Genomic DNA, 27056 nt, shown 5'->3' with positions numbered 1-27056 from the left:
AAACCTGCTGGGTGACCTTGGGCTAATCACAGCTCTCTTAGAGCTCTCTTGGCCCCATCTACCTCGCAGGGTGTCTGTTGTGGGCAGGGGAAGGGAAGGCGATCGTAAGCCGGTTTGATTCTTCCTTAAGTGGTAGAGAAAGTCGGCATATAAAAACCAACTCTTCTTCTTCTCTTCAGTAGCCTCACGAATTGTGTTCTCCTTTTTTTTTGCAACACTGGCATTACATCTTGCGTCTCCCATGTTCTTTCTTTGACTGTTTAGTTGACCACTGAATGGGTGCTTCTGGCTGTCTCCCAACAGTAGAAGTGAGAGGAAGACTAGCACACATTTTGTACTCTTCTGCTTGCTAAAACTTTATTCAGTAAACAGGTTCTACTAAATTTGGACAAAACAAAGGAGAATAATCCAGCCGGATTTCGCCCACTTCATAACCCAACCAGCAGGAAAAAGGAATACAATGCCTGTGTACTCAAACTATTTGGTAAACTTATTGCCATTTATGTCTGCTTTTTAACTCTACCTTCTCAGCCTGATATTGAAAGCCATTTGTGTGAAACCAGACCACAGCAGAAGGTGAACACCTTAAAATACAGTATTCTGATCTGTCGCGGTACTTTTTTAAAAAAAATGGTGACCGTTTCACAAAAAAGACACCCACAAAAAACTGAGGAGGTACAGTCCTTGCAAGGGGACTACACCATGGGAAGAGACAACAGCCATCAAGAAGAACCTACGGGAAGTTCATAGCACGATATCACAATTAAAAATAATTAAGGATTCTGATGCTATGGATGAGAAGGAAAAGAGTAAACTGACCTCTCTTATTGGAACAAGTAATAATTGGTAAGTCTTGTTAAGACAGTGTTTCAGGCACTGATATTCAAAAGCAGAGAGCTGCAGTCTGACCTGACTTTTTGTTGAGTCAGCCTAACAAAAAGTAAATGTTAGTGAACTTGCTTCTTCCTCAACAACTGACTTAGAAAACAACCTTTGAAAAGGCATCCGATCTGAAGTGACGTAGTTACTTTGCCCCATCAAAGGGAAGTTATTCCAAAAGTTTGCAATTTTAGATCAAAATTGGTTTGAGGCAGTATCAAGTGTGGCAAATCTGCTGACTGTACTCGAAAGTGACCAATGCCTCTTTCCCCTCCTCCATTTCTCATGCATTAGATGCACCACTGCCCTTAATTCCCCATTTAAAACGATTTTCGACGTAGGCAAACAACGGGGCATGGAGGACCTGAAGTGGCCCAAAATATTCCTTCCAGCAGAATGCAGAAACCCTGTACGGCATGTATGCCACTTATCGCATTTCTCGAAGCGTGAAGCTGAGTGACAGATTGGCGACGTTACGAAATGATTTCATTTCCACCCAGAGAAACATCTACATTACAGATCACCTTCAGAAACTCCTCAAGGGAGGCAGGACTTGATTTTATTCTAATGGGAGTTTTCCAGACAAGCGGCACACAAGGGAGAGAAAATCCAACATTAGCCTCTTAAATAAGTTTAAAGTCTTTCAGTTTATGGTAGCTATATTTAAAAAGGTCTCAATTAAATAGTGCTGATATATACAAATGAAAAAGAAGTGGGAGAGAGGGGGCTGATTAATCCTTTTTTTCTAGGGAAGATTTCATGGTGCTGTTTACAAAAAGAGCTTTCTGGAAGTGCCCATATCTGACACTGACGTTATTTCTTTCTTCGTCCTCTTGAAGACTGGCCCTTTGCCTTTTTGCCCTTGAAAACAGGCCTGGCAGTCACCATCATCACTTCCTCCTCTGTGCTGGAGCTACTATTCCCCGCTTCAACTTGTGGCACTCCATGCCCCACAGCGGCATCGTGACATGCAGAGGTGATTTTGAGCACCTTGGCATTCTTCCTCCTGGGACACCGACTCAAGGCTTCGTTCTCCGACTCTTCACCTGAAGACCCGCTGGACGGCTCTGACAGCTCCACTTCCCCTATGAAACCTCCCCCTAAAAAGCTCTCCTGCTTGGCGGGTGGGTGCTTTTTCCTCTTGCCCCTCTGGTTCGGGGCTCCGGTCACTCCTTGCTCCTTCCCTTGCCTTTCTTTAGAGGTGGTTGTAGCCTGCGAGACTTCGGTTTCTTCTTCCTCCTTCTCTTTTCTCCTCATGCAAGTCACAGCCCTGCGAAGCCTTTGACTCTTGATGGCCTGCTTCTCTTGTTGGGCTAGTCTGAAGAAGGAATCGATGCGGAGCTGCGTCTACAACAGAAACAGAAACGTCTACCGTGAGGGGAATTATAGAAGGGAAAGGGGAGGGGGAAATCCTCTATGGGCCCATCATTCCACATCTGTCAACTACTATCTGGGGAAGGTCTTCCTTCAAGATACCACTCACTGACTGTTAAGATTCACTAGAGTACAGAACATGACCTTTTTTGGTAGTGGCACCTCGGTTGAAGAGCTCACTCTAGAGGGGCTGTGGCTCAGTGGTAGAGCACCTCTTTGGCATGCAGAAGGTTCCAGGTTCAATCCCTGGCATCGCCAGTTAAAGCGACTAGGCAGGCAGGTGATGTGAAAGACCTCAGCCTGAGACCTTGGAGAGCCACTGCCAGCCGGAGAAGACAATACCGACTTTGATGGACCAAGGGTCTGATTCAGTATAAGGCAGTTTTATGTGTTCATGTGTAGAGTGTGAACCAGGATGTTTTGGGCAGGCAAGTGAAGCCTGGTTTTATTCAGACTAACTTCAGACAAGTAGCTCTTCAGTTTGGGCTGCTTTTTTGCCAATATTGTTATTTTATCTTTTATATAATGTATTAAATAGACTGCATTTTAATGTTTTGTGTTTTTTTCATCTGAACTGTATTTATACATTTGTTGTAAGCGGTCTTTGGAAGGGCTGGTTTGAAAAAGGAGAGATATAAATGAGAAAACTCAATTTAAAAATAAAATAAGCGAAGAGCTAAAAAATAGCAACAAGCAAGGATTTTGTGATGTGTTGGAACAAAACTGCAGAGAGCAGCTAGTGCATAATCTATGGCCACAGTTCATATGACAAAGAGTGCTCCTAATGAATTTTATTTTCTGTGTGTGGAACACATGCTTAATTTTTTTTTAAATGGATTTAGCCAACTCCAGATTAAGGAATGCTGGAAACTGCTCTCTTTCTGTGGTGTCACTTGAGCAGTTTCTAACTGGAGACTACAAGAGGCAAGTCGGATGCTTTGGCAGTGCTTATTAATCTCTTAAGACACTGTCAGGCAGCTCTAAATACAGCGATTGATTTTGGAACACCATACAGCTGGTGGAAGTTTTGCCCATTCCATATGGCTCATCTCTCACATCCAACAAAAGGGGATTCCGGGGGAATGATTAGGGGAAAAGGGACCTGGCTTTATTCTGGGACAGTGCACACGAAAGGACGCCATCTGGACTAATCCCCCACCTCCTCAATACTGAAGGTCAGCATGAGCAACGGAAGCGTTTACTACCAAGTGACTAATTATAATCTGGAAACAATTCCAGCATGCTAGCAAAGCAAGAGGAATTGAGTTTCTCTTGGCAAAAAATTCTAGCCAACTGTGAACGAGAGTTTTCATACTATTTACAATGTTGTTGTTTTTTCCTGATGGAGCGTTATTTAAATTGAGCTGGGCTCTTGCCAGCTCTGGAGTGTAGAACTCAAGGGGGTTGAACATACACCACAGGTGTGTCCCTTTCTACCTGCTTCCAGGTTTCTGGCTTTTTATCTGCCTTTACTGTTCTCTGCCTGAAACATCTTCCAGTTCAAACCGTCTGAAAGCTAACAGCTTCTGATGAAAATTTGGCCTCTATATTCTGACCCTGCATCCCTAAGCTACAGACTTGGTTGAAAATGTAAAAATGTATATATATGTAGATATAAAATGTAAAAATAAATACACAAATTCATTTTCTGTGTTTATTATAACCACGGCTCTTACGAGATCATAGCCGAACTCTCACTGTTGACTGAATTTTGAACCTGACAGCTGTTTTCTACAGCCACTGAATTTTCATTTGTCATCTGCTTTTTTAATCTGATTTTAAATGACGATACTGTTGATTGTGTTGTAACTAAAATGCAGACACAGGCACAAAGATATATCTATGGAAATGTAAATAGTGACAGTTGCATCCCAGCATATATTTAGTGTAATTTTTCTTTTTAAGTAAGTTTTCCTCTCTTAAATGCCCTCTTTGCTTTAGCAGCAAAGAAAATACATGCCAGGTTGGCCCAACCCATTAATTCTGAAAAGAATTGAGTTAAGCAATCGGCTGATGCGATTACAACTGCGAATTCTATCTGGCATTCTCCTATTGCCCGGGACTAAAACCATATTGTGCCTGAGAACTCACTTTTTGAGTTTTCCTCTACTTACAGTCAATTTTTGGCTTGAGTAGTTTTGTTGTTTATTTCATGTTAGACAACCTACAGAGTTATCTTGGTTATTATTAACTATTTAATAATGTTTTATATGCTGTATTTTGATAAGATCCAGAGGATTAGAGAAAACATTTGGGGAGGGGCAGTGGCTCAGTGGTAGAGAACCTGCTTGGCATGCAGAAAGTCCCAGGTTCAGTTCCCAGCATCTCCAGTTAAAGGGACTAGGCAAGTAGTTGATGTGAAAGACCTCTGCCTGAGACCCTGGAGAGCAGCTGCCGGTCTGAGTAGACAATACTGACTTTGATGGACCAAGGATCTGATTCAGTATAAGGCAGCTTCATGTGTTCCTACCCATAAAGCTTTTAATTTATTAAAATGTAACTTTTATTGATTGTCATCCGGTTTTGTAGTGTTTACTTTTTGTAACGGCCATTGGTCATATGCAATAAAAACTGAATTGAACTGAAATAAGTTTTCATGTTCCCATAGAAATGAACCCTGAAACTTGGATCTGCCAGAGATGGAAGGATTTCTACCTACAAAGCATGACTTTGCCGCCTCTGTTTTACTGCAGCCCCAAATACTGCTCCTAGATACAGCATTTTACACTCCAGTGGGGAGAGGCAAGAAAGCTGCACTTGGCAGGTGGAAATTCCTCTACAGAAACGCTCCAGTGGATCCAAGCCATGGTGCTGAAAAACAACAACAACCCCTCGTTTGGATAATTCGCTATGACCACACGTATACACATGCTTCTGTCTTCTAGTGTTACCTGCTGAGCGTTCAGCTGTTTGAGGACAGGCAGTAGGACTTCATCCGTTTTCAACTTGTTCCAGCCAAAATGACTCTGGCAATATGTGCTAACAGTTAAAGAATCAGCAACAGAAACACTGAATGAAAGTTTCCTAACACACATCCATAAGAATGTGTCAAACAGAATAATTCATGAGGGCGTCTTTATAAAGCTTTAACAGCTGGGGAAAGTTTGGCAGTTTTTACTGCTTTGTTCATTGTAGGTATTCTCCCAAGTTCCTTGCATTAAAAAAAGGTAAAGGTCCCCTGTGCAAGCACTGAGTCATTCCTGACCCATGGGGTGATGTCACTTCCCAACGTTTCCTAGGCAGACTTTGTTTACGGCGTGGTTTGCCAGTGCCTTCCCCAGTCATCACCCCTTTACCCCCAGCAAGCTGGGTCCTCATTTTACCGACCTTGAAGGGATGGAAGGCTGAGCCAATCTTGAGCCAGCTACCTGAAACCGACTTCCATTGGGATCGAACTCAGGTCATGAGCAGAGCTTGGGCTGCAGTACTGCAGCTTACCACTCTGCGCCACGGGGCTCGTTCCTTGCATTCCCCCCCTCTAATTTCCGTAATCCCATTTGTTCCGTGTACTGTTCTTATTGCACTGTTTTCCAAATTTCTAATCCAGTTTTTACTGCATTGTTTACTGTATCTACCATACTGCTTTTATTGCATTTAAAAAAATACTATAATCCACTTTGAGTCTCCGTTAGAAAGGTGGACTAGAAATTAACTAAACAAATAAGAGGGGGGAAAGCTAAAATTTGTAACTTATATTTCACAAGTCTACAATAGTAGTAGTTTACAACTAGCAGTACAAGAAGCATTTTTAAAAGCCTTACAAGAAGCATTTTTAAAAGCCTAACAATTATTAAAGGCTTGATGTGACTATGATAAACAGAAGAAGAAGAGCTGGTTTTCGTTTATAAGCTCCGATTGATCAGGAGAACATACAAGCACAGAGGAGGGGGGGGAAAGGATATTCTCTGATCTGCTCCAAGTCCGGTCTTCCCCAAACAAAGGATCCCTTTGACTCATCTACAACTGGGTGTAGATAAGCTTCTGATACTGCAGGATTTGGGAAGCCAGGTGTAAGCTGCAACTGCCGTACTTTTTTCTTCACTTTCGTATCGTGTGGGTTGGGACACGTCTTCTTACTCTTCTGAGCTTCAGCCCACCACTCCCTGAAAGAAAAAATTGCAGAACAGAAACATGGTGATTATTTGTTCTCTCTTTACATGAGTTCATAGTAAGTTAGAATCATGGAGTTGGAAGGGGCCATACAAGCCATCTAGTCCAACCCCCAGCTTAATGCAGGATCAGCCTAGAGCATCCCTGGCAAGTGCTCGTCCAGCCACTGCTTAAAGACTGCCAGTGAGGGAGAGCTCACCACCTCCATAGGAAGCTGATTCCACTGTCAAACAACTCTTGCTGTAAACAATTTTTTCCTACTATCCAGCCAAGTTATCTCACTTGGTTATATAAACTTTGGTACAGGGGAAAAAGCTACTAATGTTGGCTGATTTTCCAACCGCACAAATTACTGAATGTAGAACAGGGGAAGGGAGCCCCTCCACCCCGCTCCCAAGCATAAACAGGGCTCGTTCTCTGCTTTAGCAAATGAGGCACTGGTAGCATTGCTACGGCCAGCTTTGTGGGAGAACATGATGGGCCTGGCCAGCTGAGTCTGAGGGAACCCCTGAGGTGCTGGCAGTGCTGATGGGGCTCAGAGTGCTCCTGGTGCATCTGACCAAACACAACCCTCATCTTTGACCGACATTTTATTTGCTGGCGTGGCACACATAGATGCTGCAAGGTCCTGGAAGTCCTGGGCAAAACAATGTCGCCTACCCTGATGTAAAGACTCAGCCAGAGGCATTCATAACTTTGTAACTTTCATATTGGACTACTGCAATGACTTCTATATGGGGCCGCCCTTGAAGACTGTCTAGACGCTTTGGGGAGTTCAAATTTTTGAACTGTCTTCAAGACAGATTTCAAGACTCAATTGACATTGCAGACAAATGAAATACAGTCCCCAAGTCTCTCCTTTCATGCCCATGAGCAGCAAGACCTTTTCAGCAGTTGCCCCAGCATGGGGATATGCCTTCCTCTGGGAAGCGCAGCTAGCTCCCACCCCTCGCCTCTTTTTGAAAACCGACCAAGACAGTCTGCGCTCATCGGCACATGGGTCTTTTTCACAAGCCCGCTCTTTACATTACAGCCTCAAGACGCATGGCTCACGAAGAGAACCACAACAGCACCTCCAAGGCGGGTAAGAATCAGATCCTGCCAGTTATAATCCTGCGACTGATGGCAGGACTCGGCACCAGAGAAGACCGAGAACAAAAGATAATCAAACAAGGAAAGCTGCCTACGCAAGCTGGAAAAGGGGCTCCATTCCTCGCCCAGGAAATTCATTCAAAATCTCCATCGCTGTTACGTAACCAACATTAGGAACGCCTTCCGTGTAGTCACTGCCGAGCAGATATGCCAAATTAATTAACTTGTTTCGATCTAAGCCTGGGGAGGGGAAAAAAAAGAATGACGAAACCAGATTTGACAGCACCGTTTTAAGAATTCTATTCTGACAAGATTAACTTTACAAACACACCCAGATAAAGGAACTACTGCTTGGTAACAGAATGAAAACTCTGACTTATGCAAGATACCAGAACCGGTCTTTTCAACAAAGAGGTCACCAGCAGCAGGGCTGGGAAGGATTTGGGACACCTGCGGGAAGGATTTGGGACACCCACGGACTTTTTGACCATCACTGAACACACAGAGACGAGAGGCCTGAATTTGTTGTCCAGGGACGTAGTGACAGCCACTTGTGTGAAGGGGTTCAAAGGGGATTAGACAGATTCGTGGCAGACAATCCATCAATGAATGGTAGATATAGTGAATAACAGGCATCTCCACATTCAGATGCAGCAAACCTCTGAATACCAGTACTAGGCACGCAATTATTTGGGGAAAGCCTCGGCCTCTATTTCTCGTTTGCTGGCACACCTGGGAAACAGTTGGCCACTGAGTGAGACAGGATGCTGGACTAGATGGACATAAGAACATAAGAAAGCCCCTGCTGGATCAGACCAAGGCCCATCAAGTCCAGCAGTCTGTTCACACAGTGGCCAACCAGGTGTCTCTAGGAAGCCCACAAACAAGACTACTGCAGCAGCATTGTCCTGCCTGTGTTCCAACACACCTAATATAATAGGCATGTTCCTCTGATCCTGGAGAGAATAGGTACGCATCATGACTAGTATCCATTTTTACTAGTAGCCATGAATACCCCACCCCTCTCCTCCATGAACATGTCCACTCCCTCTTAAAGCCTTCCAAGTTGGCAGCCATCACCACATCCTGGGGGCAGGGAGTTCCACAATTTAACTATGCGTTGTGTTAAAAAAGTATTTCCTTTTATCTGTTTTGAATCTCTCGCCCTCCAGCTTTAGCAGATGACCCTGTGTTCTAGTATTATGGGAGAGGGAGAAAAACTTCTCCATGTCCACTCTCTCCAAACCATGCATAATTTTATAGACCTCTATCATGTCTCCCCTTAGCCGCCTTCTTTCCAAGCTAAACAGCTCTAAGCGTCCTAACCGCTCCCCATAGGACAGTTGCTCTAGTCCCCTAATCATTTTGGTTGCTCTTTTCTGCACCTTCTCAAGCTCTGTAATATCCTTTTTTAGGTGTGGTTTTGCTCTTTTTGACCACTGGACCGATCCAACAGGGCACCGTGAGAGCCATTGTGATGCTTACGACTACCATTTGGAATGGGGATGAAGCTCTCGTATTCACACACAACCGCCAAGAAAGGGTACAAAGTTAAGAGTGCACAGAAGCAGAATAGAATGGTCCAGTTATATTCCACCTCCAAGAGCCTGGGATAGGTAGGAAAATGTTATTTATTCTACCCTATCCCTGGACACTAGACACCAATCTAAATTACTGTTGCTATTGCAACGTTAGGGCCAAAGGTACATGTATAAATGGGGTACAGACTAGAAGTCTGACAGGTATTCTGTCTAAAATCATACCATATCAATTATTCCAAATTCCCCTGCAGTTCTGAACAGATGTTTAACTCCCAGTCTCAGAAGGCAAAATATCATACTCTCTCAGAAAGACTGGGTTGTTAATCTAGGGCCAGCTGCAGCAGCCATAAAGATAATCCAGGCAGGTTACATCTTTAGACAGCGAAATTACATTGCCAACGCTATGGAGTTGTCAACAACAATCAATGAACTCACACAAGCCAGACTCAGATGGAACACATTTGGATATCCATTACTACTGAAAAACTGAGAATTTGACAAGCAAGATGCTGAGGTCCACCTGCGGAGAATAACTTCCTCTCCCACTGCAGCCCAAAATGCCCTCCAAATGCCGCTCCTGAGGGGATCAGGGACCCCTGAAAAGCATGAGGAGGAAGTCAGAGATCTGCAGTGTGTGGGTGTGGGGGGTTGCATATATATATTTATTGATACGGTCTGTTTGACCAGCCAAAGGTTAATACATAAAATTATCTGACTTAATAAAACTGTAAAACTAGTATAAATTACAAAATTAGATAAAAGACTAATGATGTTAAAATGGAGGATATTAAAACAAATCACAAGATTTAACAACTTAATGTAAATATGGCCCAGTTCAGTAATTTTTTTCCATTCTATTTGTGCGAATTTTAATTGCATTGGCACAGAATTTGGCAGTTGGGAGTGAAAAATTTGGAGTTTCACCCATCAGGAGCCTCTTAGTCAGGAATTCTACTGGCTTATTGGGGAATTCACTGATCAGGGGAGCAATGAATCTAATATGGGCCTCGTGGTAGAATGAACAGCTAATGGGGTGTGGGGGGGTCACTAAGCCGAATTCGCTCTCCCCCTTCCATAAATGCAACCGCTACAGTGGATCCAAGCTGGTATCCCTGAAAAGGCGCATTGATTCAAAAATTCCACATAACCAAGGTTTTTGTCCTCACCTAGTTGATTCTGGAAGTCCACGTACTGAAAATACTCCACATACTTTTTTTGACTGAAGAAGTTTTTGTAAACATGCCGGGCGCCAAACAACCAAATGTCGCTGTCATCTGTGATGGTCCCAGAGGTCTGATCGGTGAGGTCCAGAACGGCACACTGAGCCTCTGCCTCCATCGGGGCCTCAATGTATGGAATGCCAAAAAGACGCAGAAGTTCCTATATGGAACAGCAGAACAATTCAACATTTATCCCCAATAACGGCGTTGCCAGAGCTTGGTTTGCAGACGCACGCACACTGAGTGATTACTGAGTGAAAGCTCATGCCCTGCCAGGAATTTTGTTCAGTCTTTAAGGTGCTGCTGGACTCTTGCTCTTTTCTACCGCTACTGACAAACGAACATGGCTACCCACCGTGATCCTCAGTGAGAATTGTTTGTTACAATGGACTAATGATAGGCTCTGAAGGGTTTTAAAACCACCGTTTCAAAAAGAGAGTTTAGAAAACTGCTTCAGTTCATATTTCCTCTGAGATGCCACTTTTATTGCATTCTCTGCAGACAGAATTTCTGATGACGCCAAAGGACAAATACAAGTCAGAGTACGCAAAATCAGCACTCATGCCACTGTCTCCATTTCAAACTGCCTTCAACAGAACAACATTAAGAAGTCCAAGAACATATGGAATTTGGAGACCACAACACAAAATGCTAAAGAAGGGCTAGTGATTTTTTTTTTAATTAACCCTAGTTATGACAAACCCTGGATCCCAAAAGATGCTACCCATTGTGAGTGATTACTGTCCTTTGGATCACCTGCAGCTGAGCATGAGAATCAATTCCACTGAGAACCATTGAACTTGAGATGCATCACCATGTGCACTATTACTGTTTGTGTGATGCACACAAGTGGCTGTGCCTCACTGGCAGAGTGGCTGCTTTTGCATGCGGAAGATCCCCGGTTCAACCCCCGGCATCTTCAGTTTAAAATATCAGGTAGCGCTGGAGGTGAAAGACCTCTCTGCCTGAGGTTCTGGACAGCCCCTGTCAGTCACAATAGACCAGATGACGTTTGACAGCCCAAAAGTCTGACTCAGTCTTAAAGCAGACGTGTGTGTTCAAATAATGATGCAACTGTTGACAACCAACACATTATTTATCTGATATTTTCTTCTAAGAAGCTCAGAAAAAGAAGAAGAGTTGGTTTTTATATGCTGACTTTTTCTACTACTTAAGGGAGGCTCAAACCGGCTTACCTTCCCTTCCCCACAACAGACACCCTGTGAGGTAGGTGGGGCTGAGAGAGCTCTAACAGAGCTGTAACTTGCCCAAGGTCACCCAGCTGGCTTCACGTGTAGGAGTGGGGAAACAAATCCAGTTCACACGATTAGCGTCCGCCGCTCATGTGGAGGAGTGGGGAATCAAACCCGGTTCTCCAGATCAGATTCCACCACTCCATACCACCACTCTTAACTGCTACACCACGCTGGTACACCACTACACCCCATTTGATGGGTTAGGCAAAGAGGCAGATGCTTGGATCCAGACTAATGTTTCTGCAGGCACAAGGCTAAAATGGATTATACCATGTTTTAACAAATGGTCCGCATTTTCTCGAGCAACTTTGGAGCAAAAGGTTTAGTTCCTCTTACTCTGACCCTCAGTGTACTGATTTTGTTGCTCGTTTTTTTGGAGGCTGCAGAGAAGAGTCGAAGGGAAGTGTTTTTAGAGATGGGTCTTAGTTAAGTTTTATGGTTTTATTGTTCAACACCTTGGTCTAAGAACAGGGGGAAACAAAGAAGAAAGAGAGTTGAGGGATCTTCAAACAAAATGAACTGTGGTACAAAGGGTATCAGTCTCCTGCGAAAAATCATCTCCTGTGAGTGAAGAAGAAGGGATTTCTCTGGTTTTGATAAAGGAAGACACGCCCGTCAGTTCGCAAGGCCTGAGCCAGCGGTTACTATAGGACGTTTTGGAGGTCACTCGTAAATAGGGTCACCATAAGTCGGAAGCAACTTGACGGCACTTAACATACAATTTAAACAAGCTCAAAATCCATACAACTGTTGGGGAAAAAACCAGAACACACCATCTGGGATATCCACAAAACTATTATTTCTACAAGCAGGAGGATACCCCGTTACGGGACTAAAGAACAGCCACCATCCTCAGAGAGCATTCTGTTTCCAGAGTGGAACCTCTGCAAGCTTTTCAGAGAGGAAAATGTCGGGCAGACTCCTTCAAGTCCTCCGGCTTCATTACAGCGTGAAGAAAACACCACCAGCTAAGTTCAGCAGGACGGGCTACTAATTCATACTTGTAAAGACGTCAAACTCACAGACGACCGAATGCATTTTTGTAACTGAGCTTTTCATAAAAGACAGTGGTTGGCCAAGTTGAGGGCACCCTTCCATTAGTTGAAAAATACTCGCCGGTAATATTTTTAACTACTGGCTCTGGGAATAACGTAAATCAATCTCTTGTGGACAGGTGTATCTAATACATAATTTTCCAACCTTGCTATACTTCGGGTTATATGATACATCTATTAACACCAGCTTTGGTCTGGAGGAACTGGTTACTCCGTTTCTAATCCCCCCCTATAAAAAACCACATGAAGTCTTTCCCCTCTCTTTTCTTCCTCCCAAAATGGAAATCTTGGCAGTGCATTAAATAAACTGCTCCTTTTCCTGTTTTACTACTGATCTAATTCATTTTTTTTAACGGTGCTATAAAGATTACACCCAATTCATTTGCACACACCCCTTGCCTCTGACAGCCCTGCCGACAACTTGATTCAAAATGATATATTTAATTTGCACAGGGGCATAAAGAAAACCACTGGACAATCTGCTGCTTGGAGTAGTGGACTCTGATCTGGAGAACCGGGTTCGATTCCCCACTCCTCCACATGAGAGGCGGAGGCTAATCTGGTGAACTGGATTTGTTTCCCCACTCCTCCACACAAAGCCAGCTGGGTGACCTCGGGCAAGTTACAGTTCTATTAAGAGCTCTCTCAGCCCCACCTACCTCACAGGGTGTTTTTTTTGTGGGGAGGGGAAGGGAAGGTGATTGTAAGCCGGTTTGAGTCTCCCTTAAGTGGTAGAGAAAGTCGGCATATAAAAACCAACTCTTCTGCTGCTGCTTTTATAGCGCCTTTAGATTCCAGCTGGGTAACATTTTGTCTGAGGTCTTCCAAATCATACAGGGACAAGATATGAATGAAAAGCTGGGGTTTCTTAACAATGTAAGGATGCTTATTTTTCTTCATCTATATGAAAATAGCCACTTGCTTGATGAACTATACATTTACTTGATTGCTTCCCTTTCCTCATTCCCTGGGTATGCATCTTCTGAACAAAGACAGCATTGGGATAAGTGATGGAATTTCCCCCATAATATATTTTCTTATTTTTAAATACTGTATAGACAATATACACATTACTCCTGAAATTATTCAATGAAATGGATCAAGCACCATCACTGTTTAATTAAGGCAAGGAAAGAGAAATGCACATAAACGTGACTCCAATAGAAAAAGAACTGGAGTGGGGATTCAAATCCCATGGCTGACTGACCTTGCCCAAGTCAGTCTACCCATTCATAAGAAGAAGAGCTGGTTTTTATATGCCGATTTTCTCTACCACTTAAGAAAGAATCAAACCCGCTTACAATCACCTTCCCTTCCCCTCCCCACAACAGACACCCAGTGAGGTAGGTGGGGCTGAGTTTGGGGAAAATTGTGACTAGCCCAAGGTCACCCAGCTGTCTTCATGTGAGGGAGTGGGGAAACAAACGCGGTTCACCATATTAGCATCCATCACTCATGTGGAGTGGGGCATCAAACCCAGTTCTCCAGATTAGAATCCACCACTCCTAACCACTGCTCCTAACCACTACACCACGCTGGCTCTGTGACCAGCCCAAGGTCACCCAGCTGGCTTCCCGGTTCACCAGAGTCCGCTGCTCAAGTGGGGGAGTGGGGAATCAAACCCAGTTCTCCAGATTAGAGTCCACCACTCCTAACCACTACACCATACTGGCTCTGTGACCAGCCCAAGGTCACCCAGCTGGCTTCCCGGTTCACCAGAGTCCGTTGCTCAAGTGGGGGAGTGGGGAATCAAACCCAGTTCTCCAGATTAGAGTCCGCCGCTCTTAACCACTACACCACGCTGGCTCTGACAGGCAACAAAATCAAGCCATACACTCTTTGAGCATCAGTGATGAATGAGCTCTCCCCATGGGATTTACCAGGAATCTCTATAGGGCTATTGTGAACAATACACACACATGCACACACACGCACACACACACATATATATAAATAATAAATCCATGCCTGGCTTTCTAAGAACATCTGTCCAGTCACAGTAGCCGCAATACGCTCCTGCTGCTGTTTCTGAGTCCGGAGTGTGTTTTGCTCAACCGAAAGGTTGGTCTCCAAAACTTCTAATTCTTCCTATAAAGGTAAAGCAAGATTATATATTTTTATTAAACCCACACCACCAAAATGACATAAATACTTCAATCTACAGCAGTAATTAAATCACAGTGTCATCCTATGAAAAGAGACGCTGTTCTAAGACCCCTGTCGTCAATGGACTTAGAAGGGTGAAATTCTGCCAAGGACAGCACCGGCAGAAAACTATGCCCTATGCGACCCCCTGGAAACTGTCTTAGGGGTGCATGTATGCATCAATGGTAGCTGGAATGTTTATTCAGTTTTTAGTTTTTTTAAAAAAGAACAACTTTCTAGCCCCCATGATCATAAGAAGAATCTTGAAAACCTGGGTGGGTGAAGGGGGGGGGGTCTAATTCATCAGAAGACAGACATTTGTCAATCCATCGCAAAGACATCAGATCATATACCCTGGGACTATAGACCCCGAATCCTTCCTCTTTGCCTTCATCCCTTTCTTAGTCAGTTTCGTCATCCAACGATAAAATATTTTGCTCCTTGCAAGACTGATGGCGACCTGCATCATCGAGCTTTGCTGGCACGCTGAATGCACCCCTACCCTTAATGTATGTTCAATACAGAAGACAGCAAAATCATTACCATACTGGCCTCCGGGAGAACACAGTGAATCGCCAAGCGTAATTAATTTGCACCCATTTTGCCTTGCCCCGTTTGAGGCTTTGATCCACAAGATCGGAGCCAGAGGGAAGAAACTGGACTTTCTTTGCCTCCCCCTCAAGATCTGAGGGCCAGGTCAGCGGGTGAAGATCCCAGTGGGACTCCACTGGGTTCTGACTGGATCAAAGGGGAAAGCCATGCGTGAGTTTCCCAGTCAGATCCTAGCAGTTCTCTGTTTTATTTTATTTTGTTTTATTTGTGTGTGTTTAAAAAAAAAAAGATACTGAATCGTATGCTGATCTATCCTCTGGGTGAAGAAAAGAGTATTAACCCCTTTGCTCTCCCCTGAACAACAACCAGCCTTATTATTATTTTTAAGTTTCAAATACGATCCCAACTCTTGAACAACTATAAGATAAGAGCACTTAAGAAAATCAGGTGCACAGTTGCCCTATTTATAATCAGCTCCGACTCGCCATATTATCCCCACTACTGGAAAACCTATCTGGCTATTCGAACAAATATAAACTTGAAAAATTACTGGTGGACAAAAACCCTTTGACCACAAGAAAGGGTGCCAAATTTTGTGTTGCGGAGATTGAAGTACGCAGTAAATTAAAATGCAAAGACCTAGACAACTTTTGAGCTTTAACTACTGGATTTCAAAAGTGGAGAAACCTGAAGGCTGTTCTGTTCATAGGAAAGAGATAATTGTTAAATTATTGTGCGGTAATCTGTTTTTAATTTTGATAAGTTTTTATATCGTATTTTATCTGAAATGTTGCATGATTGCTACATATAGTGTGTATTTATTGGTCTTCGACCGCAAATAAAATTCAATCAATCAATCAGGTGCACAGTTAAATCGGGTAACGTTGGGATAAAGACCGAGGGGGCAGAAATCATTACCATACTGATATCCTGCCATTCGTTAACTGCATCCTCCTCCTCGCTTCCAGTTGCCACATTCTGCTGTACAGACAGCTCTGCATCTTCGCCAGCTTTTTCCGGAAGTCTCTCCGTGGCACCCTCATGGTCTCCCTTTTCAACCGCTGAAGTGGCAGGCCCTGCTTCTTTCTCCTGCTCAGCTTCATCCTGAAACTCACTGCTTAGCTCGGCATCCACTTCAATGAAGCTATCTGCCCGATGTAAAACAATAATGAAAGGTAATAACAGGTTACGCTCCGTCAAACAACAATGTTAGTTTGCCAAAACACTCTAGCTTATTGCTCTGTTTGGGCCCCAGAAGTTAATAAGAGAATAACAGTGCTCCTCTTTAATTCAATTTAAATACCCCTACTCTTCTCCTAGGTTGTTGTTTTTTTAAAAAAAGAAAGCATTACCAGGGTACAATTCTCTCCACCTGTTACCAGAATGAGCTTAGGAAGCCTCTTCCCTATGGTGGGGGGAAGAAGAAGGAAGAGGAGGAGTTGGTTTTTATATGCCGATTTTCTCTACCTTTTTAATGAGAATCAAACCAGCTTACAATCTCCTTCCCTTCCTCTCCCCACAACAGAAACCTTGTGAGGTAGGTGAGGCTGAGAGAGCTCAAAGAGAACTGTGACTAGCCCAAAGTCACCCAGCTGGTTTCGGATGTAGGAGGAAACCAACCCGGTTCACCAGATAGGAGTCCGCCGTTAGTGTGGAAGAGCGAGGAATCAAACCCCGTTCTCCAGATTCAAGTCCACCACTCCTAACCACTATACGTATTACATGAACTGAATGTGAGCAGTAAGTGTTTGCAAGTAATTACAGGGCCTGCATCAGAAAAGTTGGGATGTGGTTTCCCTACTTTTCCTCAATCAAGAAGACCACACATTCAGCAAATGTAGCCCTTCACAATGAATAGCACTTTCAGAAATAGCTAACATGGCTTGCCTTTATCTGACAGAAGTTAACTGCCTGCAAATCTCCAACTATTCTTATTTTCTTCTTGGCAACCCACTGTTATCCTGTGATACTCTTGGGATCTACAGTGTCAGAGCAGCAGGTAGCAAAACAGTAAAGTTAAAAAAAAAAGGAACAAAGATTGGGGTGGAAGCAGAATTTAGGAGCAACCATGATGGGATCAGAAAAGATAAAAGCAAAGATGCGTGTTTTAGGAAAGCCACATGCAGAGTATAATGATACTGAAAAGATCTGATTGTTTTAGCACATCCTTCACACATACAAAACCTAAAATGAAAGCTTTCTCTTTTAAAAGGGGCAGGTACGTTTTCTGGCTGGAGACATTTCTTTCACACAGCATCTACTACTACACAGTGCTTTAATGGGCCATGGATGCTGCTGGACAGCCAGTGTGGCGTGGTGGTTAACAGTGGTTAAGAGCGGCAGACTCTAATCCGGAGAATCGGGTTTGATTAGCCACCCCTCCACATGAAGCCTGCTGGGTGACCTTGAGCCAGTCACAGTTCTCCCCAAACACTCTCAGCCCCACCTACCTCACAAGGTGTCTGTTGTGGGGAGGGGAAGGCATTTGTAAGCCGGTTTGATTCTCCTTAAAAGGTACAGAAAATCGACATATAAAAACCAACTCTTCTTCTTCTATGATATATTCACTTAAAATAGTTATGGATCATTTCAATTAAAACCAAAGCGTTTCACCTCATTAAAATGTGAGATAAATCAGTTAACACCAAACAAAAAATATATAAATAGTACCTGAAATCACACAGGGGGAGAATGCCCTGCCTAATTAACTTTTCTAAGATCCATAATTCCCAGCTTCCCTGGCTAAGCAGTTCCTCCAAATCGCTCCTATGTTTCCCCATCCCCAACTGTATAATTTTCACTGCTACCCCTGTATTCTGATATCATACATGTAAAACCTGCGTACCGTCAGAATCGCTCTCTTCTGACTGTGACTGGTTTTCCATTCTTTCCTCAGCAACACTGGCTGTTTCTGGCGTCAATGAAAGCACCCTTTGCCTGTCAAAAGCACCCTTGGCTGGTTGGGGCACTGATGCTCCTGAATGTCCAATTTCTCCGTTTTGGGCCAACTCCGTGCAGTCTGAAGGGCTTATGGCAACTGGCGGTGTTGACGACCTCAACGGCTGCAGCACCACATCACCATCTTGCGGAGAACTTGAATCCACTTCGGAAGCCTGTTTTTCCTCACCTCTTTCTTTTTCACCTGAATCAGAAGAGCGTGCAGGGTCCACAGAAGGGGCGTATGTCTCTTCAGGTACACTCACGTCTATTTCCAACGCGTACTTCTCTTTGTCCAGTTCACTCTCCGGGTTAAGGATTTCATTTTCTGATTCCCCAGCAGGTGGAACTAGAAGTTCTTTTCCACTCGGTTCTTCAGGTTTGTGGTCCTCCTCATCTGAGCTACTGGTAAGAAGCTTGCTCGCGAGAACCCGCCCTGCTTGACTTCCAGCGGTATTCCCGGACCAAGGAGATTGAACCTCCCCTTCGTCGCACAAAGCTTCCTCAATAGCCCTCAGTGTTCTTGGCGACACATTGCCAGCATCTGCAACAGGGCCAGTCCTGATTTCATCCGACTCAAGCTGATGCTTCTCTTCATCTTCCAGCTCCTCTTCCGAACTGCTTCCCAGCATGGCAGCCTGGATTGCCAGCATGGTTCTGGGAGAAGGGGGAGCAGGGGAGGTACTGCTAGTCGATTCAGCCTTTGAGAATTCACGTGGAGGTGGTGTTACGTTGACCGAAGTCTTGCTGGTCTTCGTACTTTGCTGTGAATCTTGAGGCCTTGCGGAAGAATGGTGAGCAGAAGCAGTTGCCGGATCTCTGGGGGTAGCTCCTTTGGACTGGATACCTGAAAGAGAAAACCAAAGCCACTCTTTGCTCACACGTCAATACAATTCACAGTGGGTAGCCACGTTAGTCTGTCTGCACTAGTAGAAAAGAGCAAGAGTCCAGTAGCACCTTAAAAACTAACAAGCTCATACCCTGCCAGAAAATATTTTTATTAGTCTTCAAGGTGCTACTGGACTCTTGCTCTTTTCTACTACGTCAATACAATTTTGGTTTAAAAAGACTGCAAAAAATCTCCTACAGGCCAAGTTCTGAGAATTTTGGACTGCAGTTTACGTGATTTAAATTTCATTCATTATGTCATATTAGAATGTCATTCGTTAAATATCACACAACACCTTTGTGTAACTGGACAAAGCTTTCTTAAACGTTTCCTCAATGTATTCTTTCTGTTTCAAAAGCCAGTGTGGTATAGAGTCAGGGTCTGCATTCTTTTACCATTAATGAGCCAAACGACATCAAAATTTAGAGCAAGAGATCAACCAAGAGCCAGAATGAGAAAGCCTATTTGCATAACAGAAAGTATACAACTTAACATTACCAATAATTGACATATTGATTGAGAATTCATAAAGTTCCTGCAGCCCAAACACTGGCGGTTGTGGATCTTCTTAGAAAGCGGCACACAAAAGTTTTCACAATCGTAACAAATACACACAGGAGCACCCTGCACAACGGTTTTAGTGCACTGACATGTATCTGTGGCATGGTTCACACTTGAATTACTAACAACTGTTTACCTCTATTATTGCCCTTTCTGTAAAGTATCTCTAAGAAGCTCTTTAGTCCCCTGCCATTTCCTCCACATACTGGTTATTCTAGCATCCCACCTACTCCTTCAGAGTTTGTGTGTGTGTGTGTAAAGTGCGATCAAGTAAAACCCCCATAGGGTTTTCAAGGCAAGAGGCGTTCAGAGGTGCTTTGACATTGCCTGCATCTCCACAGCAACCCTGGACTTCCTTGGTGGTCTCTCATCCAAGTACTAACCAGGGCTGACCCTGCTTAGCTTTCAACCTCTAATGAGATTGGGCTAGCCTGGACTATCCAGGTCATGGCCTCCTTCAATATACCTTAACTTAAAGATTACATTTTCTTTTTCTTTTTTTTAAATAGCCATGACTGCTTCTGTATCCACCCACATTTGGCTCTAGAGGCATAGGCTCCAGCTCCTAGGACTGGAGAGACCCGGGTTCAAACCTCCACAACCACAAAGCCCACTATGCGCCCTTGTGTCCATCAGTTACTCTGTCTCTCAGCCAAACCTACCTCTCCAAGTTGCGCAGAGGATAAAATGCAGGAGGGCAGAAAGGAGGGATAAAAATATTAGAAACAGAAATATTACAAATAGAGAGATACGTACACTAAAATATGGAAGCAGAAAGTCAGCCCAGAAAGAAACTTAGTACAAAACTACCTTTTATCAGGATGTAGTGAGAGGTGTCTTCAGACACGACCCTCCTGCTTTCGACTTCTTTCAAGAAACCCCCGTCATTCTCATATTGGCTCTGGATTTGGCCGGAGTACTGTTGGTTCATCTCCTTTTCCACATGTTCTAGTTGTCGATTCAGGCTGCTTTTTTTAAGCAGCCCTTTCAGCTGATACTGGGAGAAGTCACTCGACCCCTTGAATTTAAAACAACAAAACAAACATCTGTACGAGTTGTCTCTCCAAGGCAAATATGAGAATAAGGGGAAATATTCTAAAAAAACAGGAAGGGGGGAATTTGTTTTAAAATAAAACATTGATGTAGTGGTTAAGAGCGGTGGTTTGGAGCAGTGGAGTCTGATCTGGAGAACTGGGTTTGATTCCCCACTCCTCCACATGAGCGGCGGAGGCTAATCTGGAGAACTGGATTTTTTTCCCCGCTCCAACACACGAAGCCAGCTGGGTGACCTTGGGCAAGTCACACTCTCTCAGCCCCACCTACCTCACAGGGTGTCTGTTGTGGGGAGGGGAAGGGAAAGGTGATTGTAAGCCGGTTTGAGTCTCCCTTAAGTGGTAGAGAAAGTCGGCATATAAAAACCAACTCTTCTTTTTCTTTTCTGATATCATGGGTTGAGACTTATAACTTGAACAGATACATTTAATATGTCAAAACTTTTGGAAATTAGCAGCTGACTTCCGAATGGTCAAACAGTTTGGAACATTTCCCCATCACCTATTATGAAACGGTACCATGCCCCCAAACAGAGACACGGCATTAGAGAAGCAGTATTACCAATGGTAACATTTAGTGCAGCATCCTGTTTCCAACAGCAGGCAGACGCCAAAGGGAAGGTCACAAGAACAGCCCCTATACAACTGCTCTCACCTAGTTCCTCAGTCTTCAACAACCAGAAGCATTTTGCCTCTCAGCCTGGGATCATGGCTATCCACAGGACCATTCTCCATAAATCTGTCCAAAACCTTTTAAAATCCATCTGGTGGCCACCACCTCATCATGTGGCAGAGAGTTCCACAAGTTAACTATCTGTTAACTACTTGTCTTGACGCTATCGGCAAACAGCTCCACGAAGTGACTCTGTGTTTTGGTTTCATGGAAGAGGGAGAAAGGCTCCTCTCTAGCTACTTAATGGCATGCATGATTTTGTAGACCTCTATCACATCACTAGTCACCCGTTTTCTACACTAAAAAGCCACAGATTTCACAGAGGAGGTGCTCCAACCCCATGATCATTCTGGTTGCTGTTTTCTGCACTTTTTCCCCCCAGGCAGTCAATATTGTTTTTGAGATGTGATCACAGAATCATAGAGTTGGAAAGGGCGGTCTAGCCCAACCCCCTAAGTGCAGGATCAGCCTAGAGCATCCCTGACAAGTGTTTGTCCAGCCTCTGCTTAATAGTGGCCATGTTCTGCTGACCAGAAAAGGCAAAGAAAGGTCTCTGAGTTACCTCCGGCATTGCTTCATGTAGCGTCCGTCTTCTTTTTGTGAAAGCTTTCATGTCAGTAAGGATCTCATGCTTTACTTCAGGGGGCAGGGTCTGGAAATCTTCTGACTCAACATCAACAGAACAAGTGTTTTCACATAATTCTTCCTACATGAGACGTAACAACGGCAGGACACAAAAACAAATACGCTTAGTGAGGTCTATCATTTAAATACGATGGAAGGTACTGTTTACCTACACACCATTCCTTTTTGAAAGTAGTAAAACAACATCCCACTGACAAGAAAGGGGGAAGAGTTAAGGCTGAGAGGGAAGGGCATACCTAGAGCAGCCTAGTGAGTTAACAGTACAAGTAAAACATGATGCTAATTCACGGCGGAACCAGGAGAATCCAAACTTTCCCACCCATACAGCAGCTACGCAGGCTTTGCTATGGTCTTTCCCAAAGCTTCAGGGCCGAACAAGTTTGAAAAAGATCGGACTAAAGCCAGTAAAACCCTGGGAGGTGCACAAACACCCCACGATGATGTGGAAAACCCCACTTCCCAGCAGCATTGCATGTGGGGCATATAACCCACTATGGAACTTCCTCAGTCTAAAAGTTTCCTGGGGTTCATATGGCTCCTTTTGTCCAGTACTGAGTAAAGAGAGCTCTCAAAAGGACTCAAGACAAAATCTTTCCTAGGACTGCCTGCTTTTCGACACAACCAAGTTTGTAGAATTTAACTGCAACCCCATTTCCACATCCAGGTTGTCTCTTCTTATCAATTTGTCTTATCAACAAGAGTGTCAAAAATTATGCTAAAAGAATTACCAGCAGTATCTTTTTCTGTGTCATCCTTTCTTCCCATTCTTTTTCATCTTCATCTTCAGAGCTAAGGTCGCAAAAAAAAAGGGGCTATAAATTAACATGTGTGTGTGTAAAGTGCTGTCAAGTCGCAGCCGACTTATGGCGACCTCTTTGGGGGTTTTCATGGCAACAGACTAACAGAGGTGGTTTGCCAGTGCCTTCCTCTGCACAGCAACCCTGGTATTACTTGGTGGTCTCCCATCCAAATACTAACCAGGGCCGACCCTGCTTAACTTCTGAGATCTGACGAGATCAGGCTAGCCTGGGCCGTCCAGGTCAGGGCATGAATTAACATATTTTCCCATAAATAGCAAATAAGATATTGTCTCTTTTTCCCTTAAGAATTGACCTGGATCTGGTTTCACTCACCTATTTTTTTCTTCTTCTTTTAAAGAAGGTAACACATAGATGTCATCAACTTCTTCTCTTCTCACGTCTGAAAGACTGGGGAACTGATCATTGCTGATAAAATAGGATATACAGTATTACCAACTGTAGATATTACATAAGAACATAAGAAAGGCCATGCTAGATCAGACCAAGGACCATCAAGTCCAGCAGTCTGTTCACAGTGGCCAACCAGGTGCCTCTAGGAAGCCCACAAACAAGACAACTGCAGCAGCATTATCCTGCCCATGTTTCACTGCACATAATATAATAGGCATGCTCCTCTGAGACTGGAGAGAACAGGTATGCATCATCATGACTAGTATCCATTTTTTACTAGTAGCTATGGATAGCCCTCTCCTCCATGAACATGTCCACTCCCCTCTTAAAGTCTTCCAAGTTGGCAGCCATCACCATATCCTGGAGCAGGGAGTTTCACAGTTTATTCAGGATTCACACACAATTTATTCAGGATTCTCTCTCTCACACACACACCATAAGGAAGAGAAGGGGTATGTTCTTGCCTCTTGCCTGCTAAAGCGGTTTTAATAGCTTGTCTTTTTAGGAAAGTTTTCAAAAGTTTCTCCGTAGTTTTCTTGGAGTCAGTGGCTGCTCCTTCTTTCCGTTGTCTGCGTTTAGCCTGCGATAGGATTGTGAAAGAAAAGGGCAATGAGATACGGCTCAGTAAGTGCCATGAGATACTGGAAAGCCGCTGCCAGTCAGAGCAGTCAATACCGAGAATGGTAGACCAAAGATCTGACTTGCGGTCCACTCCTATTGAAGTCAATGGGCACAACATTACAAACACAGGGAGCTAGAGTAAAGTGCAATCTTCAATTGCACTTACACTCCACTGAAGTCCCTCCCCTCCCCAAATCTCGCCTTCCTCAGGCTCCACCCCCAAAATCTCCAGGTATTTCCCAACCTTGAGCTGGAAACCCTATATATTGATATACCATTATTCTAATGATATACCGCTAGACTAAAATATGCATCAGGCTCTCTGAGTTCCCAGCTTCCTTTTTTTTAAAAAAGCTCATTTATCAGTGGGATGTAGTGGTTAAGAGTGGTGGTGTGGAGAAGTCGACTTTAATCAGGAGAACTGGGTTTGATTCCCCACTCCTCCATGTAAGCGGCAGATGCTAATCTGGTGAACCGGGTTGGTTTCCCCACTCCTACACATGAAGCCAACTGGGTGACCTTGGGCTAGTCACAGCTCTTAGAGCTCTCTCAGTCCCACCTACCTCACAGGGTGTTTGTTTTGGGTAGGGGAAGGGGATTGTAAGCCGATTTGATTCTCCCTTAAGTAGTAGAGAGTGTCGGCATATAAAAACTAACTTTTCTTCTTCTACTTCAAAGGGTTTAGGAGGGTACAGCTCTGCTTAGGAGGCACAGATGTTGTAGCTTCATGCATTCACTGAGAAGTTCTCTATTATTAATTCTCATTCCATAAGCTAACAAAGAACTGTATTTATGATGAACCCTTTTCTTTTGGGAGGGGATAACTGATGACCAATTTCCCCATACTCTCTTAATACAGTATTTTAAGGTGAGACAGAGTGACTCACTGCATGACATATTAGGGTCCTCGGGGGGCCCGGGTTCAATTCCAGACACTACCAAGCACTGATGTGTCCACATCTCCGCTTTAGCTGGCAATGTTTCCTATATATTCTATAATGTGCAATGAGATAGGATACAAGATCATCTGTGAGGAAAACCTCAGAGCGTGTTCAGACAAACTTATGTATTTAAAAGTACATACCAAAGTCTGCCTCTTCAAGAGTGGAGCTTCTCCATCAAAAACAAAGACAGGCCGGATTCGGAAAAACAGCAATTTGCAAAGTCGATGAAACAGTGTCAGGAGGTGGGCGTTGTGGATAGAATTTCCATGGCGGTCCCTTACCCCTTTAACAGCTTGGTTTAACCAAATGCTTATATCTTAGAAGGGTGTGATAGGAAGACAACTGGACAAGCTGATACACACATAAATATGAAAATGTCAAGCCACCAATGACACCAGTCACTTATGTTTAACGCTTAAACTGCCTGCATCTGGCAAAGCAGGCTCTAGCCCATGAAAAATCTGCATCCCGAAATTTGTCTTTTTTGCCCTTAAGATGCCACAAGCATCTTCATTGGTTTTCTACAACCAATTGACACATCTACCCCTCTTAAAGTTTAACATCTCAGAAGGAGGGGCCAGAAGGATACATGAACATCCCTTAGTAACAAAGAAAAGGCAATGCAATTTCTATGATTAACAAGGCCTCTGCAGACAATAGCATGTGTGTTAAGGGCCCTCAAGTCATGGCGCCCCTATGAATCAATGTCCTCCAAAAAGTCCTATCCTTAACAGCCTTGCTCAGGTAAATTGAGGGCTGTGGCTTCCTTTATTGAGTCCATCCATCTCTTGTTGGGTCTTCCTCTTTCCCTGCTGCCCTCCACTTTTCCTAGCATGATTGTCTTTTCCAGTGACTCTTGTCTTCTCATAATGTGACCAAAGTACAACAGCCTCAATTTAGTCATTTTAGCTTCTAGAGCAGGGGTGTCGAACTCATTTGTTATGAGGGCCGAATATGACATAAATGTCACTTGGTCGGGGCGGGCCAGGTGTACCATAAAATTTAATGCTAGGTACCTGAGATACAAACTTGATAGAGGACACAGGCAAAGCCAATTAATTATATTAGTTTTACTTAAAATACAACCATTCATAAAACAATAACACTCTTACAGTATTTTCTTTCATTTAATAGTCTTTGATCATTGACACCTCAGGAGAGGGGGGGTGGCTGCCTTGGTTGGCTCACGGGCCGGATAAGAGCTCTCAAGGGGCCGCATTCGCCCCCCGGGCCTTATGTTTGACACCCCTGTTCTAGGGTCAGTTCAGGATTGATTTGATCTATAACCCACTGATTTGGTTTTTTGGCCATCCACGGTATCTGTAACACTCTCCTCCAACACATTTCAAAAGAATCTACTTTCTTCCTATCAGTTTTTTTCATTGTCCAGCTATCACACCCATACATAGTAATAGGGAATACGATGGCACGTGTTAACGTGATCTTGGTGGCCAGTGACACATCCTTACACTTAAGAATCTTTTTTAGCTCCTTCATGGCTGCCCTTCCCAGACAATAGCATACTGGCTTTCAATTGTTATAAAAAAAGCAAATGCACCAAGTCAAATAATCCTACAAATTATTATAGGGTTTTTCCCCCTTTAAATTAGCTAGCCAATTTTTTCCCTTACTTTTTTCCTTTTTTAAAAAGGGTAATTTCTAATGCATTCAGTGTATAGGCAGCTATCAATAAAATGGCTCAAAAGGAAAGAGTAGCAATGTCCCCGTTTCTCTGATGCAGACTGGCAGAAGTTGCAGAGTAGATGTCCACACCGTTGACTTCTCCCAAGGGAACAAGCACAGCAGCAAGTGTGTGGCTGGCTTCTATGCGCAGGGACCACTAGGAGGAACCAGAAATGCACACAGGTCTCAGGCGGGCTGTGGGTACCTCTCCCCCAGTGGCAGTCCTCTGGGGAAAATGTGGCCCAGGTGATTGAGTACAGTTAAATCCCAGGTCAATTTCTGATAAAGGATACCGACGGCAAGAATTTTTCCTTCCAGCGTTTCTGGGTTTATCGGCCGTCCCGAGCACTCCAGCAGTTTCCAAAGTCCTTGAACTCCCATCTTTGGTTTGTTAACTTAAGGGGAGCAAAAAAAAAAATCTGTTGGAAACATTTTTATTAAAAAAATTGGTGGGTGAAATATAAACACTGCCTTTTAGGGAAAACACACACAACAAAGGAAGCTTCCTCACGATTTCCTACCTAGCTAGCAACAGCGCAGTCCTATCCAGTTACTCTAGTGCAAAGGTTCCCAAACTGTGCTCCGTGGAGCACCTGGTGCTCCGCGAAAAATCTCC

The 27056-nt window shown here is 43.9% G+C and overlaps 1 protein-coding gene across 1 annotated transcript; it reads right to left on the bottom strand.

The window, feature by feature from the left end:
* Positions 1 to 1690: 1690 nt before the first annotated feature.
* Positions 1691 to 26853, bottom strand: ERCC5 (ERCC excision repair 5, endonuclease). The gene is made up of 15 exons (XM_056862039.1): positions 26734 to 26853; positions 24898 to 25073; positions 23657 to 23772; positions 23115 to 23207; positions 22710 to 22770; positions 21899 to 22042; positions 20422 to 20629; positions 18070 to 19008; positions 16143 to 16372; positions 14496 to 14615; positions 10163 to 10376; positions 7551 to 7695; positions 6156 to 6356; positions 5145 to 5229; positions 1691 to 2226 (listed from the first exon to the last, which is right to left on the bottom strand). Exons 1-15 carry the CDS (start codon positions 26819 to 26821, stop codon positions 1693 to 1695), a joined length of 3354 nt encoding a protein of 1117 aa, XP_056718017.1. The 5' UTR covers positions 26822 to 26853; the 3' UTR covers positions 1691 to 1692.
* Positions 26854 to 27056: the final 203 nt, after the last annotated feature.

Source organism: Euleptes europaea, chromosome 16 (assembly GCF_029931775.1).
Source record: "Euleptes europaea isolate rEulEur1 chromosome 16, rEulEur1.hap1, whole genome shotgun sequence".
Taxonomy (NCBI): domain Eukaryota; kingdom Metazoa; phylum Chordata; class Lepidosauria; order Squamata; family Sphaerodactylidae; genus Euleptes; species Euleptes europaea.
The sequence above is the reverse complement of the archived record's forward strand: the minus strand, read 5'-3'. Positions and strand labels throughout refer to the sequence as shown.

What these genes read in the sequence shown, in the direction of transcription:
- ERCC5 (XM_056862039.1), bottom strand. Translation starts at nt 26,821, where the DNA reads ATGGGAGTTCAAGGACTTTGGAAACTGCTGGAGTGCTCGGGACGGCCG. An exon ending in TCACTACATCCTGATAAAAG is followed by an intron (nt 19,009 to 20,421) that starts GTAGTTTTGTAC and finishes TTTCTCTTTCAG; the next exon opens with GTATCCAGTCCAAAGGAGCT. An exon ending in GGACTTCCAGAATCAACTAG is followed by an intron (nt 7,696 to 10,162) that starts GTGAGGACAAAA and finishes TCCCCTCCCCAG; the next exon opens with GCTTAGATCGAAACAAGTTA.